Here is a 16,775-nt window from a genome sequence, read left to right on the forward strand (position 1 = left end):
GTCAGTCATGTTTTGGGGCTGTTTTAATTCCAGAGGTCCAGGGGCACTGGTTAGGATTGATGGCAAAATGAATTCCAGCAAGTATCAGGCAATTTTGGCTGAAAATCTGGTTCCCTCTGCCAGAAGTCTGGGACTTGGTCGTAGGTGGACTTTCCAACAAGACAATGACCCAAAACACACCTCCAGATCCACACAGAAATGGTTCCGTGACAACAAAATCAACGTTCTGCAATGGCCATCTCAGTCACCAGACCTCAATCCAATCGAAAACCTGTGGGCTGAGTTGAAGAGGTCAGTTGATAAGCACAAACCCAAGAACGTGAAGGATCTTGAAAGGATATGCAAAGAGGAATGGTCCAAAATCCCTCCAAATGTGTTCCTTCATCTTGTCAAAGATTACAGGGAGAGACTCCATGCTATTATCCATGCCAGAGGTGGTTGCACTAAGTACTAGGTGAAGGGTGCCAATCATTCTAAAACCTTGATTTTGTTGAAATTTATTTTTTATTAAATAATTGTTATGATTTTGGTTGTTTCCATTGAGGCATTAATAAAGTACAGTATTTGGCACATGTTGGTGTATTACCTTTCTCTATAATTATATCTCTGGTTCAGTGTTCCTGCTTTTGTTGAGCCCTCTATTAATCTGGTTTGCTCAGGATCGGAATGACTTAAAATTACATTAATTTTCCCTCCTCAAATGGTTCAAAGCAATCCATTTCCTCAAACCAGTTGCATTGAACCATATGAGTGAGCTATATGTTTTGGTTTCCAGAGAGGATTTTTATTCTGGATGAGGCACTGCTATTGTATTCTTTTGTGAATGGCATATTGCAATGCAACTCAAAATACTGAAAATGCAAAGACACTTTATCATGATATTGTAAGTTCCTGTGTATACAGACACCTGATAAGTAACAGAATTCTGCATTAAAGTTTGCCTGGGCTGTGGGCAGCCGTGCTGTGAGCTGCAGACAGAGGGTCCTGGCAGGAGAACTGACTGCCGCTGATAGGGCCTCCACCACCCCACCTTGATTGGCATCAGAGGCAGGAGTCACAGTAGACTCCAGTGCCCTGGAAAGCTGCCTGCTTCTGCTTACATCGGTGGATTTGTGGCGTGCTTACCCTATTACACAGATCTGGGCACTTTCCCAAAACTGTTTCATACCCGTAAAATAGCTGGCTGCCTCCAAGGTCCCATACCACTGACCTTGGCACTCACTTCACTCACTTTCATAACATATATGTTGATATGTGTATCCATTTTGCATATTTCACCAATGCCACAGGCCCTAGTTTTATTATACTTAAGCCCTTCTATTTGCTGCAAAAATGATTGAAATGTCAAACACGTGGTCAGTTACAACAAAGTAGGAAGTTGCACAAAGCTGTAGTCTCCGTGGAAGCCAAAACACTGCACATCATACATTTGTATTTTGCAAGTGCCTGTTGGAATTTCTTTGCATCCAGGCAGGATGTCTGGCCTGCTCTCTATTCTTCATCTCCACACAACTACAGTGTAAGATATGCTCTGACAGTGTAACCTGGAGTGACTGCAGTACATTATTTGAAAACCTTCCGACAGTATGTGTTATGTTAAAGACACAAGCATGATGTGATGTTAATTGTTTATCTTTAATTATAATGTAACACTGGGGGAAGTATGGGAGTGATTATGCATTGCTGCATAATTAATTATTTTCAGTATATTTTAAAAAGAGAGTGGACTCATTGGTGCCACCCAGTTTTGTACTGTCACAGAGCAATATGCATTGAAACATATTCATTGAAATTTTCTCTTTAGCATCTCTTCTCTGCTTTCTTTTCTATAATTAGCTGCCCCCTCGCTCTCTCACCCCCTCTCTTTCTCTCTCACTCACTCTCTCCCACTTTCTCTCAATGGGTCCAGTACGTATCAGTCTGTGTAAATGAATGGTGTAAGTGTTAAACGTTTGATATGTGCTGGTTGAGGTGGGATTTCAACCCAGGTCTCTCACTTGCCCAAAGGATCCAAAGACTCATATGAGGGTTGTGTCATGAGAGTCACAGTATCCAAGCTACGCCCACTACAAAAGCATAGATAATATATAGATATATTGCTCTGCTATGTATTTTTCTGTTAATAATATGAATAAAGAATCATCTTGTTGAACACTCTAAAGTGATTTATTTCCGCAACATAGCTCTGGAGGACAGACTGTTGTGCGTGCTGAAAGGGGGTCATCACGTTGTGTCTTCAGAGGAACCTGCTCAACAGGGATGGAACAGATTATGAGGGATCGCTCTTCAGCCATTTGTAGCTGTTTTCCATGAAAGGAATTAGCAGGATTAACTTTCACACTGCTTCACACAACATGCAGAAGCATACAGCATGGTCTGTGTTAAGTTCATGTATCTGTATGTGTCCCACAACAGACAGTTTTTGGCAGAGAGGCATGCAAAATGGTGTCACATGTAACTGCAGAGAAAGAATAACAAGAACAAGTACATTTTCTGGGACAATCAAAATGCCAAGGTGTTTGGTTTGATATATGGGACATTTATAAATAATAATTGTAAAGAGGCATATGATTAAAATTCACATGCTGCATCCAGTTAGACATATTCCCTGGGACTCACAGAGAAACAATGCCTTAACTGTGTAGGAGGATGACTGACTATGCTGCTTTCAGTTCACTATGAAAGGAGGTGAACAAAGCCATTTTATTAAAGATTCTGAAATGATACCCCTTAGAGAAATGGCTTATATCCACATTTCAAAACAAACAGGTAATGTATTCATTTGCAGATAAGGAGTTATTTAATGGAAACTACTCTAAATGAATGAAGTTACCACCCCCTGCTTAACTATATCCTGACAAATCACATTTTTGGGATCACATTTTGAGAATGTAACAACTGTATTGGGAACATATACAAGTGACTGATGGGCAAAGCAGAGACAGAAAATAATATAATTAAAAATAAGTGGGAAAGAGAAATGAATATAATAATAACAGAAAAGACTGTGGTCAGATTTTTCAAGAAGAATTCAAAGCATCAGTCGCTATATTGGAGAGAATTTGCCTGGAAAATGGTGGTAAGAGGTTTCATAACTGCAGATGTTTTGTGCAGATACAATAACACTTGCCCAATGCTGGAGGAACTGTGGTGAGAATGTAGCCAATTGCACACACACTTTACTCCTGTACAATTCCTAACACTTATTGACATAAAGTGATAGAAATTATATAAAATATATTTCATAAACAAGGTCAACTTAAAGCTGTAAACATCCTCCTGGGGAAATACCCTGAGCAGTTGAGGAATATGTTTTTTTTAAATTCTCAGAATCACTCTAAAACACATTGCTAAGAATTGGAGAAAGACCTCGCCACCAGAAATATAGGCCTGGAAAGATTACTACAGGAAACATATATGGAAAAGGTACTTTTAAACTTCAAAATAATGAAGCTACGTTAGAAAAAAGATGGGAATTGCTAAGAAATAAATTTTAATGAAGGAAAAATAAGGTCACTTTAGTTTACAGTTTATAAATTAAAGGCTAAATGCTAAGCCATCCAAGAACCCCTAAAGCATCTATGGCAGTGAATATTCTCATCTTCCCCCCCCCCCACACTTTTTTATCATATTTTTGCTTAGTATTGTGATTGAAATCACTAAATCATTTATGTCAAATGCAGGTGCAAAACAAAAATAATGAAAGATAATTGAACATGAAGCCATTAGAATACCACTATTATTGCTTGTTTCTTTTTTAAAAATTTTGTATTATTGCACAGACGATTGAAAAACAAAATGTATAAGCTCATGAAAGGATGGTGCTATATGACCTTTATCTGTTTTTATATGATGATGATGATGATGATGACAACTGAAAAAGTAAATGCCACATAAACATGCCACATAAGTAACAGACCTTTACTATGAAGAACATATCAACAAAGAACAATTTGTTAGGTCACCTTCAATTACATACTAATGAGAACGCAAAATGTGTTTCAAATATCTACATAGATACCATAGGCCTAAAAATAGCTTCGTCTGAATCTTGTAAAAAAAAAAATCTGAGAAAGCTATGAGAACATGATGTATACTATATTGGCCATGGCTGGGTGTGGTCAGGTGATCAGCCATGAAACAAGTTTCCACATATGGATGCGCAGCTGGTGCCTGATAAATGCACCAGATTTAGAAGGAAAGAATGCACTGACATGTGTGAAACACATTTCTGGTCGGCTTTTGTGATGGAATCAGGCAGTGTGGTCAAGAGTTACAGGAGTTACGTGTGGATGAACAATAGGACAACAGTGAGGAAAAGGTGACAAAACCAATACTTTTAGATTATTTTTCTTTGTTTGCCAATGTAACTTTGTCTTTAATCAAATATTAACCTAACAAATGTTATTCATTCTTATACTGATGGTGACGTAGCATGGAGGATCACAGATGCAACATGCATTCTTTGAATTTCACACGTTGGAAACTTTTGGAAAGAGAACATAAAATGTTATTTGTGCATGATTCTTATGGGTCAAACCACAGAAAGAACTTATTTTGGAGCATTCACAATGCATGAAAAAAGTGGAACCACACTCAATCTGCAAAAACAGCCCAGAGTAGAAATACCCCGAGAATGAGAGAGAGGCTCTGGAGGGCAAAGGGAAAAAAGACAGACACTCAGCTGGGGTAAAATATAGCATACATTTAAGGGGATAAATAAGTTTCCATTCCTGTGGTGGCCCCACATTTGTGTCACAGGAGCACAAGACCATATACTGTGGTGATCAGAGACTCTTAGTCCAGCATTTCTTCATTACCACAACTAACTTTGTTGCTTATTGTATGGAATCATTATCATTATCCATTATAAAAGTCCTGTCCTCTTTGGTATTAGTCTATGCGAGTGATGAGGCCTTGCTGTGCCCTGGTGTGTCTATATCATCTCCTGTAAAATAGAAGAATGTGTGCATGTTCTTCTTTTGTTCTCTTCTCTTAATGCATTTCGCATTAGGTGTAACATGCCACAGAAACTCAAAACTCTGTCTAAATGAATTCATTACTAAACAAACAATACCAAGAAACCTACTGGCATAACATCACAGCATAACTTCTAGTGTAAAATTACTCTGACAGAGTACTTTCAACTCTTGTGGAGTACATTTGGTCTCTTTTAGAGGTCATTTAACACTGAGAGGTTTTCTGTTTACCAGGCAGAACAATGAGTATACACTTAGTGATCACTTTATGTTAAGTGGCCCTGTACACCAGCTTGTTAATGGAAATATTTAATCAGCCAATCATGTGGCAGCAACTAAATGCATAAAAGCATGCAGACGGGTTGAAGAGGTTCAGTTGTTTTTAATACCAAATGTCAGAATGGGGATGATATGTGTTCTAAGTGACTTTGACCATGGAATAATTGTTGGTGCCAGACAGGGTGGTTGGTGCCAGACAGTCTCTAGAGTTTGCAGAGAATGGTGCAAAAAAACCCAAGAAAAACATCCAGTGAGCAACAGTTCTGCAGACAGAAACATGATATTAATGAGAGAGGTCAGAGGAGAAGGACCAGACTGGTCGAAGCTGACAGGAAGGCGACAGTAACGCAAATAACCACGCAACAGTGGTATGCAGAAGAGCATCTCTGAACACACAATGCGACAAACCTGTGGATAGGCTACAGCAGCAGAAGAGTCTAAAAAATAAGTCTAATAAATACCTAATAAAGTGCTCACTGAGTGTATGTTCTCCTTATCCTCATAAGACCTGTCAATGAATTTTTTGCTCTGTAGGGAACACGACTTCCCTACACCCTGTAGGGAACACGCCTATGCTGAAGCCTACAATACAAGGCACATTCAAGAACAAAAACTATTTTTGAAAATATTTCAATATTCTTGTCATCCAAAACTCAAAAAACCTTTTGGTTTCAGGAGGTTGCATCTGATAGGGACACATACACAGAAACAAGTGTGATCCTCCGTGCTCTGACACAGTGACACGTACCCCAGTCTGCTCTGGCCTTACCTTATCAATAACACCTGCTTATTTCCCACTCAGCCACCAATCAGAACACAAGATAACGCTCCAGTAATGCACAAAGAAGGACAAAAAGCGGAAGGCATAGAAAGACAGGCACAGAGTCGCACGTGCTGGGGCCCAATATTTTATCTGTAAAGAAAATAATTACATTCATATTTCTCTGTCTGCCTCTCTGGGAACGTGGTTCCATTGGATTTTTAATGCTAAGATGTTGTGCATTTTGTTTCTCTCTTTACTGACAGCCTCAGTGATAGCTGATGAGAAAGGTAAGGCTGATAGAGTGTTTCTCTTTTCACATGGTATACAGTGTGACCCGTATGGGTTTGGAGCCCTATGGTAGGATGCTTGCAGTGCTGGGCTTTGTTTGGCTGTACTGTGGGTTTGGTGGTTTTAGGTTTTGGGTGAGGCATTGTTCATGAACTCTGAAGTAAACTAGACCATGTTACCCCACTTGGTTAATTGAAAAATTGAGAGAATAAATAGACTATCTATGGGATTATTTGTGCTGAATTATTGTATACAGCAAACTGTCCAAAAATAAGGACGTTGGCAAACAAATATGTAACAATACTGTGTTTTGGCTTTCTGTTATTATAATCTCTGTACATCTGTTTTCTGAGTTGGAATCTATATGGGTTCTTTAACTCCCTCTCTACTCTGCGGTTTATTTTTCAAAGTTCACTGTCTGTCTCTAGACAGAACAACACTGAATTGCCTGCTGGCTCTGTCTATGCAGGTGAACTGTTTATCACGTTTGCATTGTGTCCATTTCAGTCAGGTAGCAGGAGAGAGATTCAATATGACACTATGGAAATTAGAGGCCAATGCACATCTAATAAAATAGTCTGGACAACATGTTTATTTAATATTTTTTATTTTGTCATTGTACTGAGTTATGTTCAGACCTCAGATTAAAACTTAAAAAAATGTCTTTCATTATTAACAGTTTCTTGGGGTCGGGTTCTGGATCGAGGTCCTGATCCTATAGCTTCTGGGATTTGCAGGATCATAGTCTAACAACAATTAGAGCATCGGAAAAGTAAATGGCTAAAATGGCAGAAGTTCAGTTCAAGGGACACAAGGCTATAAAGGTCACCGAGATGCCATATATTGCTTCACTTGATTGAGACTGGGCTATACAAAGTTATGATTTTCTTAATAGAATTTTTGATATTTCAGTTTTAGTGTATTTTTTTGGATTGGACCTGACAGTTTTTGTGTTCACTGAAGGATATCTTTGATGATGACAGTTTATGACAGTTTATCATATACAGTAATTGTACAATTGTTATGCCATTGTATTATCCTTGTTTGAATTTTTGATGACTTGATTTGTTTATTGATTGGTTTACAGTTACTCACATAATGATCTATGGTCTAGTCATCTTGTATCTACACAAATACATCACCGATCCTTACAGTATGTTTGAATATTAATGCATGGGTATTATTAATACATGGTACTTTGCTGTGACTCTATGTGCCATGAGTTACACACAACCTGCATGTTTACGGTGTGAGTTTACTTTCTACTCCTGGGCACAAGTTTACTTAATGATGGGGCTCAACAGGATATGGGTACATTTTCTCAGGGAAACATCCTCCTGGCAATAATTAGTGTTGTAGCCATGTCCCAGTAGCTATTTTCCTCCAACTGATGTAAGATTTAGAGTGGGTATCCAAGCATCTTAATTACGTTACATTACATCATTTAGCGCATGCTCCTATCCAGACTGACCTACTTTACTTAACTGTATTATTTTATTTAACAGGGACCATGCCCATCACAGATGATGCACCAGTGTTAGCTTTAGACCTAATTTTCCATCTCCAGTCCCTAGGGAGGAAAAACATTAGTACCAATAATAACACTAATACAGAATTCTTGACAAAACAAGGAAGAACCACATGGCTAAAAAGATATCCCAACACCCCCCAGGTCTCTATTTGTGTTCTACAACCAACAGACAATAAACAAAGGTCACAACACCATAGGTGAATGTATACAGGCACTTCATTCACAGTTTGAACTTCTCCCTCTTGGTTGTCATTTACGCTGCCCTAGATGATCCGCCAACAGATGATAAAAGCATTCATATACCATCCAACTTATTAATTCATTACACAAGAACTGACATGGTATGACATTTTGAATAAACTTTTTTTTCTTTAGCCCTATATCATATCATGTCTGTCTATCTGTTGTGTCAACGGTAATATATTGTGAATTGCTGATTCGCCCTGTAAGAAATTGCCACAAGGGGATACATTTAGTAGTATTGCATTGAATTGTAATACATTTGATATAAATACAATATCTTTGCACAGATACAATACTTCCAGTTGCATGTCTGATTTACCTTGAGACATTTTTTTGTTCAGGAGCACATCTGAAGCCAGAGCGCTTTTTCAGGTTGCATGGTATTGAGTTCCACATTGAAGTTGTTTTGACTGAAAAGGCTGATTGGCCAAATGTGGCTGATTTAAAAGACACCAAATACTGAAATTGTGGTGGGGCACAATCTTTTCTAACTTTAGAATAGGCAAGGATTTTCATGAACAGTAGAGGAAAACATCACTGTAACTCTCAAACACAAAAATGTGATGTCACTAGGAAGGCACAGAGGCCCATTAATAATACATAAGTGTAATGTTAACCGAACAAACCACAAGTTGTATTGAAACTAAAGAAAGTACTAGAAAGATAATATATTTTATACTAAAATGCTCTAATTATAATAATTTACCTCAAACAACAAAAAAAGTTTTGTCTTAAACAGCATATGGAATCATACCTCAAAATGTTTGGATATTATACAGTAAATATAATTTTATTTAGCCAGGTTATGATTTGCAATGAGAAACTCCCTCTCTCCATAATTCCTACAACTTCCCTTGAAGGCTAAGGTTATGCAGGGAAATAGTGATGAGTGCAGAGATGTCTAACACATACAAATATTACAGCATGTGTTAATTAAATGTCTTCAAGCACAATTACACTGGCTTTGTGAAGACAAGAAACCGCCATAAACATTTAAGAAACATTTTAGACCGGAATGTAAAATTTAAATGTACGCCATAAACTGTCATGATAGATGTTCATAATGTGTATGTGAGATGTTCTCCCTGTCTCTCTCTCTGTAGTCAGCTCCCTGCCCAGGCTGAGTGATGTTGAGGCAGCCGAAGCCTTCATCGAGGCTGCTGAAGTGGTGGTGATTGGGTTCTTCCAGGTCAGAGATGGAGGGGGCTGAGGGGGCGGGGGGCAGGGGGCAGGGGGCAGGAGGGCTAAGAAAAGGATAACAGTGTGTGGACTGTGTCTGAGAAAAATAACAGGAGTCAGAGCCAAAACTTGGCACAGCCAGACGGGTGCAGAGCGACTGAGAAAAACAAGGGAACTGGCCAGTGTTTAGAAGCGGGAGAAACACTAAAGAAGGGAGATTCTGTGCAGTCCTACGGGGTATTTATGGTTACGGCAGTAACCGTGCTGTCTGATTTTTCTTGATCTTTCGTAAACCACAGCCCTGGCAGGGAAATTGTCTGTCTCCTTGGATGCAGGAGAGCAGGCAGGCATCCCAGAATGCCAAGCCCTTTGGCCACGCTTCCTGCGCGGGGGTTGAGTGGCGGGTGTACAGGAAATGAGGGTGCATCGCAGTAGCTGTGGGATTGGCATGAACTTCAGGGCTTCAGAAACCACAGTACACAAGGGAGGGCCAGAGAGGGCATGGCGAGCAGGGTAGAGGAGAAAAAGAACCAAATAAAAGAGGCATGGGGTAACGCAAGGGACAGGGGACAGATTCAGAGAACACACGGATTACGGTTAGCATCAAAGTGGGATTCAGTAACAGACTTTACACAGGTACACAATCTGTGACACTGCCTATGTGATATGTTTCCATTCATTAAGCACAGGTATTCTCTCTTTGTGGCTTTGCTCACCATTGGCACACGCCTCCTCTGTGCCACCTACCTCTCACTCTGTCAGGGAGAGGACAGTTTCGGCTATAAGGAGTTTCTGACCTCTGCGTCTGAAGTGAGCCCCCTTCCAGTGGCCCTGTGCATGGAGAAAGAGGTGTGGGCAAAGTACAGTGTTACCTCTGACACCATCTCCATCTTCAGAAAGGTACGCCTCTCTCCTGTCTGAGTCACACCCCTGGATGAACCCTGTCACTATCCTTCACATAGCATTCATAACAATAATAACTGCTGTACTATTGTCGTTTTCATTAGTGCCATCAGCATTAACTTGTATTAATTGCACTTATCCAGGACATCTTGTAAAGTGTACAAGACACAATCAATCAATCAATCTAGACTTTAAAAAAGGAATGAATGAAAATAAGGTGGCATGGATGGTGCAGTGGGTAGCACTGCCACCTCACAGCAAGGAAGTCCTGGGTTCGAATCCCGGTCGGCTGGGGCCTCTCTGTGTGGAGTTTGCATGTTCTCCCCGTGTCTGCGTGGGTTTCCTCCGACAGTCCAAAGACATGCAGGTTAGGAGAGTCTAAATTTCCCATAGGTATGAGTGTATGAGTGAATGGTGTGTGTGCCCTCCGATGGACTGGCGACCTGTCCAGGGTGTATTCCTGCCTTTCGCCCAATGTACACTGGGATAGGCTCCAGCCACCCTGCGACCCTGTTCAGGATAAGTGAATTAGGATAATGAATGAATAAAAATACATTTCTGTATTATTATAAAAGTACAAATAGAAACAAAGAAGTAAAAAGATATTACTGACTTGTGGTACTGTATATGAATCCTGTGTGTGTGTGTGTTTATGTGTGACCACAGGCAGACTTGCACCAGGAGAACCTGGAGCTCTCTCGGGCGAAGAAACTGGAAAGCGATGGACTGACTCGCTTTTTCCAGATTAATGAACTTCGCTACATCACTGAGTACAATCCTGTGGTATTGTGCCTACATACTTGTCAGTTACTACATCACTGAGTACAGTCCTGTGGTATTGTGCCTACATACTCCATCCTATTACTACATCCCTGTGTTACAACTCCTTTATTGCATTACAGAATAAAGAGCTACTGTATCTGCATACAAATGACCCATTACAATGATAATGTCAATTGCTGGGATGGAAGTCCTCTCCTGACAGCCCTTTTCTGTTTCCTTTTCCTACGCTCTTGTCCCCCCCACCCCCCAAAAAAGACAGCAGTTGGTCTATTTAACTCTGAAGTGAAGACACACCTCTTGCTCTTCATAAACAGAGGGAGCACTGACTTCGCTGTGCTGAAAGAGAGGTTGGGTGCTCTGGCCCCAGAGTACACTGGCCAGGTCAGTAATGATCTTAATTAAACCTTTAATGACTTTAAGCTAAGCCTGTTCACATGGCGCTAACCTGATCCTTGGGTGTAGCCCTCTGTCTCCCTGCATAATTGATCTGGGTTCAATTCTGTTGTGTAATACTGTGTACGACAGGGCTGGGTTTTATTGGATTAGACTTATCTGCAGTTTTAGCTTGCTGTAACTGTATGTAGCTGTAATTTAAAAGTATCCTGATTGTTCTGTTTTCAAGATGTCATGCGTTCTGTTGTTTTATTGCCATTCTGCACACACACACACCCACCCACACACACACGCGCACAGATGGTAATGGAAGTTATCTGTTGTAGTTCCTGTTTGTGCTGGTAAATGGTGGACTGAAATCCAATGACCGGTCCCTCGGCTACTTTGGTTTGAAGTCACGTGACCTCCCAAAAGTGGGCATCTATGATGGCAACTTGGACAGGAAGTGGCTGCTTCCCCCAGGAGAGATCTCCACTGAGCGAGTGAGGGAATTCTGTCAGTCCTTCCTCAATGGGACACTACAGGTGACAAATGAAAGCTCTTCATGCAAATGTACAGTCATTAAGTCCTGAGAGTATACTTTCATAAGTACTGCTACTTTCTCTTTAACATATTTTCTCCTTCTTGTTTTCTACTCTCAGATGTGTACTGTCACTCTCACTCTTCTTGCATTCTCTTTTTTGTATGTTTTACCCAGTGTTATATTTTTAGGTCAAAGGACCTTCACTTTTTCATATTCTGATTCATGCACCTGTTATTAAAGAACCATACCTTAATTCCTCTCTCTCTATGACTCCTTGACTCTATGTCAAGAGTTCTCTTTTGTTAAACACTAGACAGATGTCTTTGTGGAATAGAGCTTTAAGGACAAGACAGGATCTTAATCACTTGATGTGTTGGGGCTAAACATTTAGATATTCATCAAAGCATGCCAATTGTTTATGTGATATCTCAAATTTTATGTATACTTCCAGCTCAATAAATACAAATGGTGATTCAATAAAAGAGTTAGATAATGTTGAATGGCCTATGTACTATATTAAACTGCATTGAACATTGTCACTCAAATATGACTCCTTTTTCAGGAACAAGAAGAAGACCCAAAAAAGGATTCTAAAACCGAGCTGTAATGTGATAAAATATTACATTTTGGACAAAATAAAACTCTTTCTTTTGTATGTGTGTGTGTGCATGTGTGTGGCCATACATTTGCGTGTGTGCATTTCCATGTAACGCTTAAGCACTGACCACAGGCTATTGGCTGGCAGCTGCTGTGTATTGTGTTAGTGATTCCACTTGCCTGATTACGTTGACCACAATGGTCTGACGCTCGAGAGAGAGAGAGGGGAACAGGGTGCCGACAGAGGAGACTCGAAGTGGCTCGAGAAATTTAAGCAAGCTACGAAAAAGGAAACAAAAGGAAATCTGGTGAAAGGAGATGATTAAGGGATTAAGATAAACTAGTGTAAAATTAAAATGTGAGGCAAAGGCAATATTTTATGCAAAAAAAAAAAAAAAATTGTTGAAAAAAAAGAGACACAACAAGTTTAGACTGGTTTTCTAAATTGATCAAATGAAGGGATATTTGAAGCCAAGACAAATTCGGAAAACTAGCAGGGTTTGTTGGCCAAAGGAAATATGCTTTGAACAAAAAGAATGCTGCCATGCCAAGGCTAGAGAGAGAGAGAGCGAGAGACAGACAGAGAGAGAGAGAAATTACAATATATTTGAGATAAATAGTTTCAGTTGGATAAATGGCTAGGATTACCCAGTATTGTGGGACATTTCCTCAAATGTTGTCCCCACATTGATTGCAACACATGGCCGCAAACACACACTAACACAAACGTTGCATGTCAGAGCGTGTGTTTGTGGCCATGAATATCCCACAACTCTGGGTAGATCTAGCAATTTATCCTACTGAAACTAAAGTGAAGCCTTTTTTCCAAAATAAGATTAGAATGAAAACCAGGAGGAATTCAGACATTTAACCGTTTTCTAGAATTTGCAGAGAATGGTGCGAAAAAACAAAAAACATCTAGTGGGCAGCAGTTCTGCAGAAATACGTTGTTAAAGAGAGAGGTCAGAGGAAAAGGGCCAGACTGGTTGAATCTGACAGGAAGGTGACAGTAACATAAATAACCACGCATTACAACTGTGGTATGCAGAAGAGCATCTTTGAAAAACATAATGTGTCAAACCTGTAAGTAGATAGGCTACAGCAGCAGAAGACTCAATATATAAGTGTAATAAATACCTAATAAAGTGCTCACTGAGTGTATGCTTATGCAGGTTGGCATGCATGTGCATTTGTACACAACTATTAATTGTGACAAATATGCAATAATAGAGAAAATCAGGATACTTTTGCAGTCTGTTGGGACTGGTAGAGATGGGCCAAGCACAGTGGAGCTGAAAAGAGCCAGAGGAAGGGCTTGCCCAAAAAAGAAACTGGAAAAGATACAGTCCATCTGCAGAATGCTGCTGACAGAACCATAATAGGCCACAGACACACAACACAAACACACATTTTGCCCCAGATCATGTCTATTACAACAGCCACAATACTATCCCCCAACATGGAGGACACACCTCAAACCTTTTAATGTGTAACTAAAGTGTCTGCTTGTAGTTACATAGGCGTGGACAGACATATCTAGATGCAGATACACATGCAAACACACACACACACACACACACACTAGAGTAGTAAACAGAAAATAGACAGGCAGTAGAATTAATATTTTTGATTTTGGAAGATAAAAAGAAGGACATTTATAGGAAAATGACTGAATGATATCACCAAGAGTATTTTTGTGTACGTAATTTATTAATTATACAGAAATCAGGTGAGAGAGAATGTTTATGGAAGTTTATGGACATTCTTAAGAATGACAGAGTACTAGGTGCTTGTTGTATAAATCTGCTTCCAAAAAAACAGAAATAAAAACATAATTTGCACTTTGTAGGGTGTTGGGAGGAAATGGTGGGAAGTATGGAATGAGGGGGGAGAAAGGGTGGTATCACTGTTAAACCATTACATTCTAAAAAAAGAAACACAGTGAAACACGCTACACAGACATATTCATACTCACATACATGCAAACGTACAAGCATAAATACACGCACACACACAAGTGCACAGCAGAACAATAGAAGCACATGCATGTGCATCAGCCAGACTGTACATGCAGACATACAGACAATATGACCCTTATAGAAAATACTGAAATAACACATTCAGTACGTATGCAAGTACCACTGCTGCACAGTACATACTGTACATCTTAATTGCGTAGGGTTCAGTGGTGACTGCTGTGAGTCCTTTGCATGATGTATGATGCTGGTGGTTTTGTAAGCATGTATTTGCGTATGACACAGGGCCTCCATTACCCTGTTTGAGAGTTTATATGTGCACTCATGTTGGTTCTGGTTGTGTCTGTTTATTCTCACAGATCTGGCTTTGCCTGCAGCTGCCCGTGTCCGCCTGGCCACTGAGGCTGTTTCTGGTGCAGTCTCAAATGCTTTCCCTCCAGTGCCCTACTTTCTTGTCTTCCTTGTGGTCTACTGTATGTGTTACGTCGGGGGGGACAGAAGAACCAAAAGCAGACAGGGGTGCAGAAAAAATGGCAGGTTTACTTGCAAAAAAAACAGGCCAAGGTGAAAAACCAGGGGGTCAGTCCAACATGGCAGAGGTACCGAACAACCAAAGAAGAGTCCAGGGAAGCAGGCAGGGGTCAAAACCGGAAATCCAGATAAACAAGGGCAAGGACTCAGGGGCAAGGGCAAGGGCAAGGGCAAGGGCAAGGGCAAAAGGAGGCTAGAACTGGGGGAAGGAATAAAGGGCTCGGGACTCAGAAAACAGGACAAGACGAACTAGCAGCATGCAACTGAAAAGGGCAGGTATAAATACACAGGGGAATGAGACAAACTAGGCGGGGCATGGGAGTGAGGGCAGCCTAACAAATAAACATCAGGTGAGACACATGAATAATAATAATAATAGCACAAAAACGAGGGGGAACGAAAACGTGGACTGGATTCACAAAGACACACATGCAATACAAACGGCTCCGGACTAGGGAGTAGACAATTTGTAGAGAATCAGGAGATGCAGAGATACGGAGAGACAGGTGCGAATACTTTGCTGAAACTAAGCAAGTAATCAGTGATAGAATAGGGAGGCAGAGTTACAGAACAGAATTGAAACTGGAGATGCGTTAGTAAGTTAGTTAAGTGATTTAAATTACAAATACCCAAAACTAGTGAATGTTAGTTTGTTAGTTTGACAAACATATTAGTGCGTCAGTATAATTAGTACTGTACAACTTCTATGTTAGTTGGGATTAGTATATTAGTGCTATGTTCAAACATGAAATGGAGAGAAAGCAGGAAGTAAGGAATGCAAGATTGGAAGGAAGGTTGAACCCCGGAACTACCATAAACACCCGAATAGTGGGGCACGCAGACAGGGGAGTGACTAGGCTAGTAAACATTCAGACTCAGACATCACAGTGGAAGACGAGTGCAAAGACTAATGAATATAAACAGAACACCAGACATGAAATATGAAAAATAATAAATTACAGGAATAATGATAATAAACAATGATGAACTAACACAGGACAGAACACAGGAACATAACAGTATGTGAATATTTGTATATGTCTCTTACATTATTTGTGTTCAAATAGCTTTGTCTGTCACATCCTGTAACCACCCACATCTAATATAAAGAATCAATATAAAAACTAAAACATTTTTGAAAGACTACCCTAACTTGGTTTAAATATTCTAGCATTAAATCACAGGAATAAAAGAGGAAGGCTAACAGATAAAAGCAACCTGATCTTATTTCTAATTTACAAAATCATCCTAAAAGTAATGCATATTTCATGAAGGTATTCACAGATGACTGAAAATGAGAATGATGGCTGACCACTGGCCTGAGAGGACAACTACAGCAGACCTACCACAGCCTTTACTGTGGCTGTCACGCCAACAGAAATCCCACTTTGACTCCCAGGCCATCACAACACAGACAGCAGTGTGTGGACTTTATGCCAAAGAACATTAGGTCAGTCCTCCAGGTACAACAAAAACAACATAAACAAAAACACTCACTATTCCATTCACCCACCATCTTTCCTATTTATATTTATTTTAGGAAAGGGAGATTGAGCTCACATCTCTATTAGCAATTAGAGCCTCTTCAACAATGGAACCATACATTTATACTATTTTTACACAGAAATGAGAACACGATTTCCTCCCGGTGGCCTTACTGAACTCTCCTGGTCACACTTTCCACTCCAATCTTTTTAATTCTACTCTGGGAGTACTAGTCTGTCTTTATCTGTTTTCACAATTATATGATTGGTCTCTGTCAGTTTCTAACTGTTATACAGACTCCAGAATGTTCTACTAAGAATGA

At 40.0% G+C, this 16,775-nt stretch overlaps 1 protein-coding gene across 1 annotated transcript; it reads left to right on the forward strand.

Annotated features, from left to right (window-relative positions):
- Positions 1–6,250: 6,250 nt before the first annotated feature.
- Positions 6,251–12,198, forward strand: LOC133121289 (endoplasmic reticulum resident protein 27). The gene is made up of 7 exons (XM_061230493.1): positions 6,251–6,308; positions 9,187–9,272; positions 10,025–10,162; positions 10,832–10,948; positions 11,204–11,329; positions 11,668–11,865; positions 12,178–12,198. The coding sequence occupies exons 1-7, from the start codon at positions 6,251–6,253 to the stop codon at positions 12,196–12,198; spliced, it is 744 nt and encodes a 247-aa protein (XP_061086477.1).
- Positions 12,199–16,775: the final 4,577 nt, after the last annotated feature.

The sequence above is a fragment of the Conger conger genome, chromosome 2 (genome assembly GCF_963514075.1).
Source record: "Conger conger chromosome 2, fConCon1.1, whole genome shotgun sequence".
Lineage (NCBI taxonomy): Eukaryota > Metazoa > Chordata > Actinopteri > Anguilliformes > Congridae > Conger > Conger conger.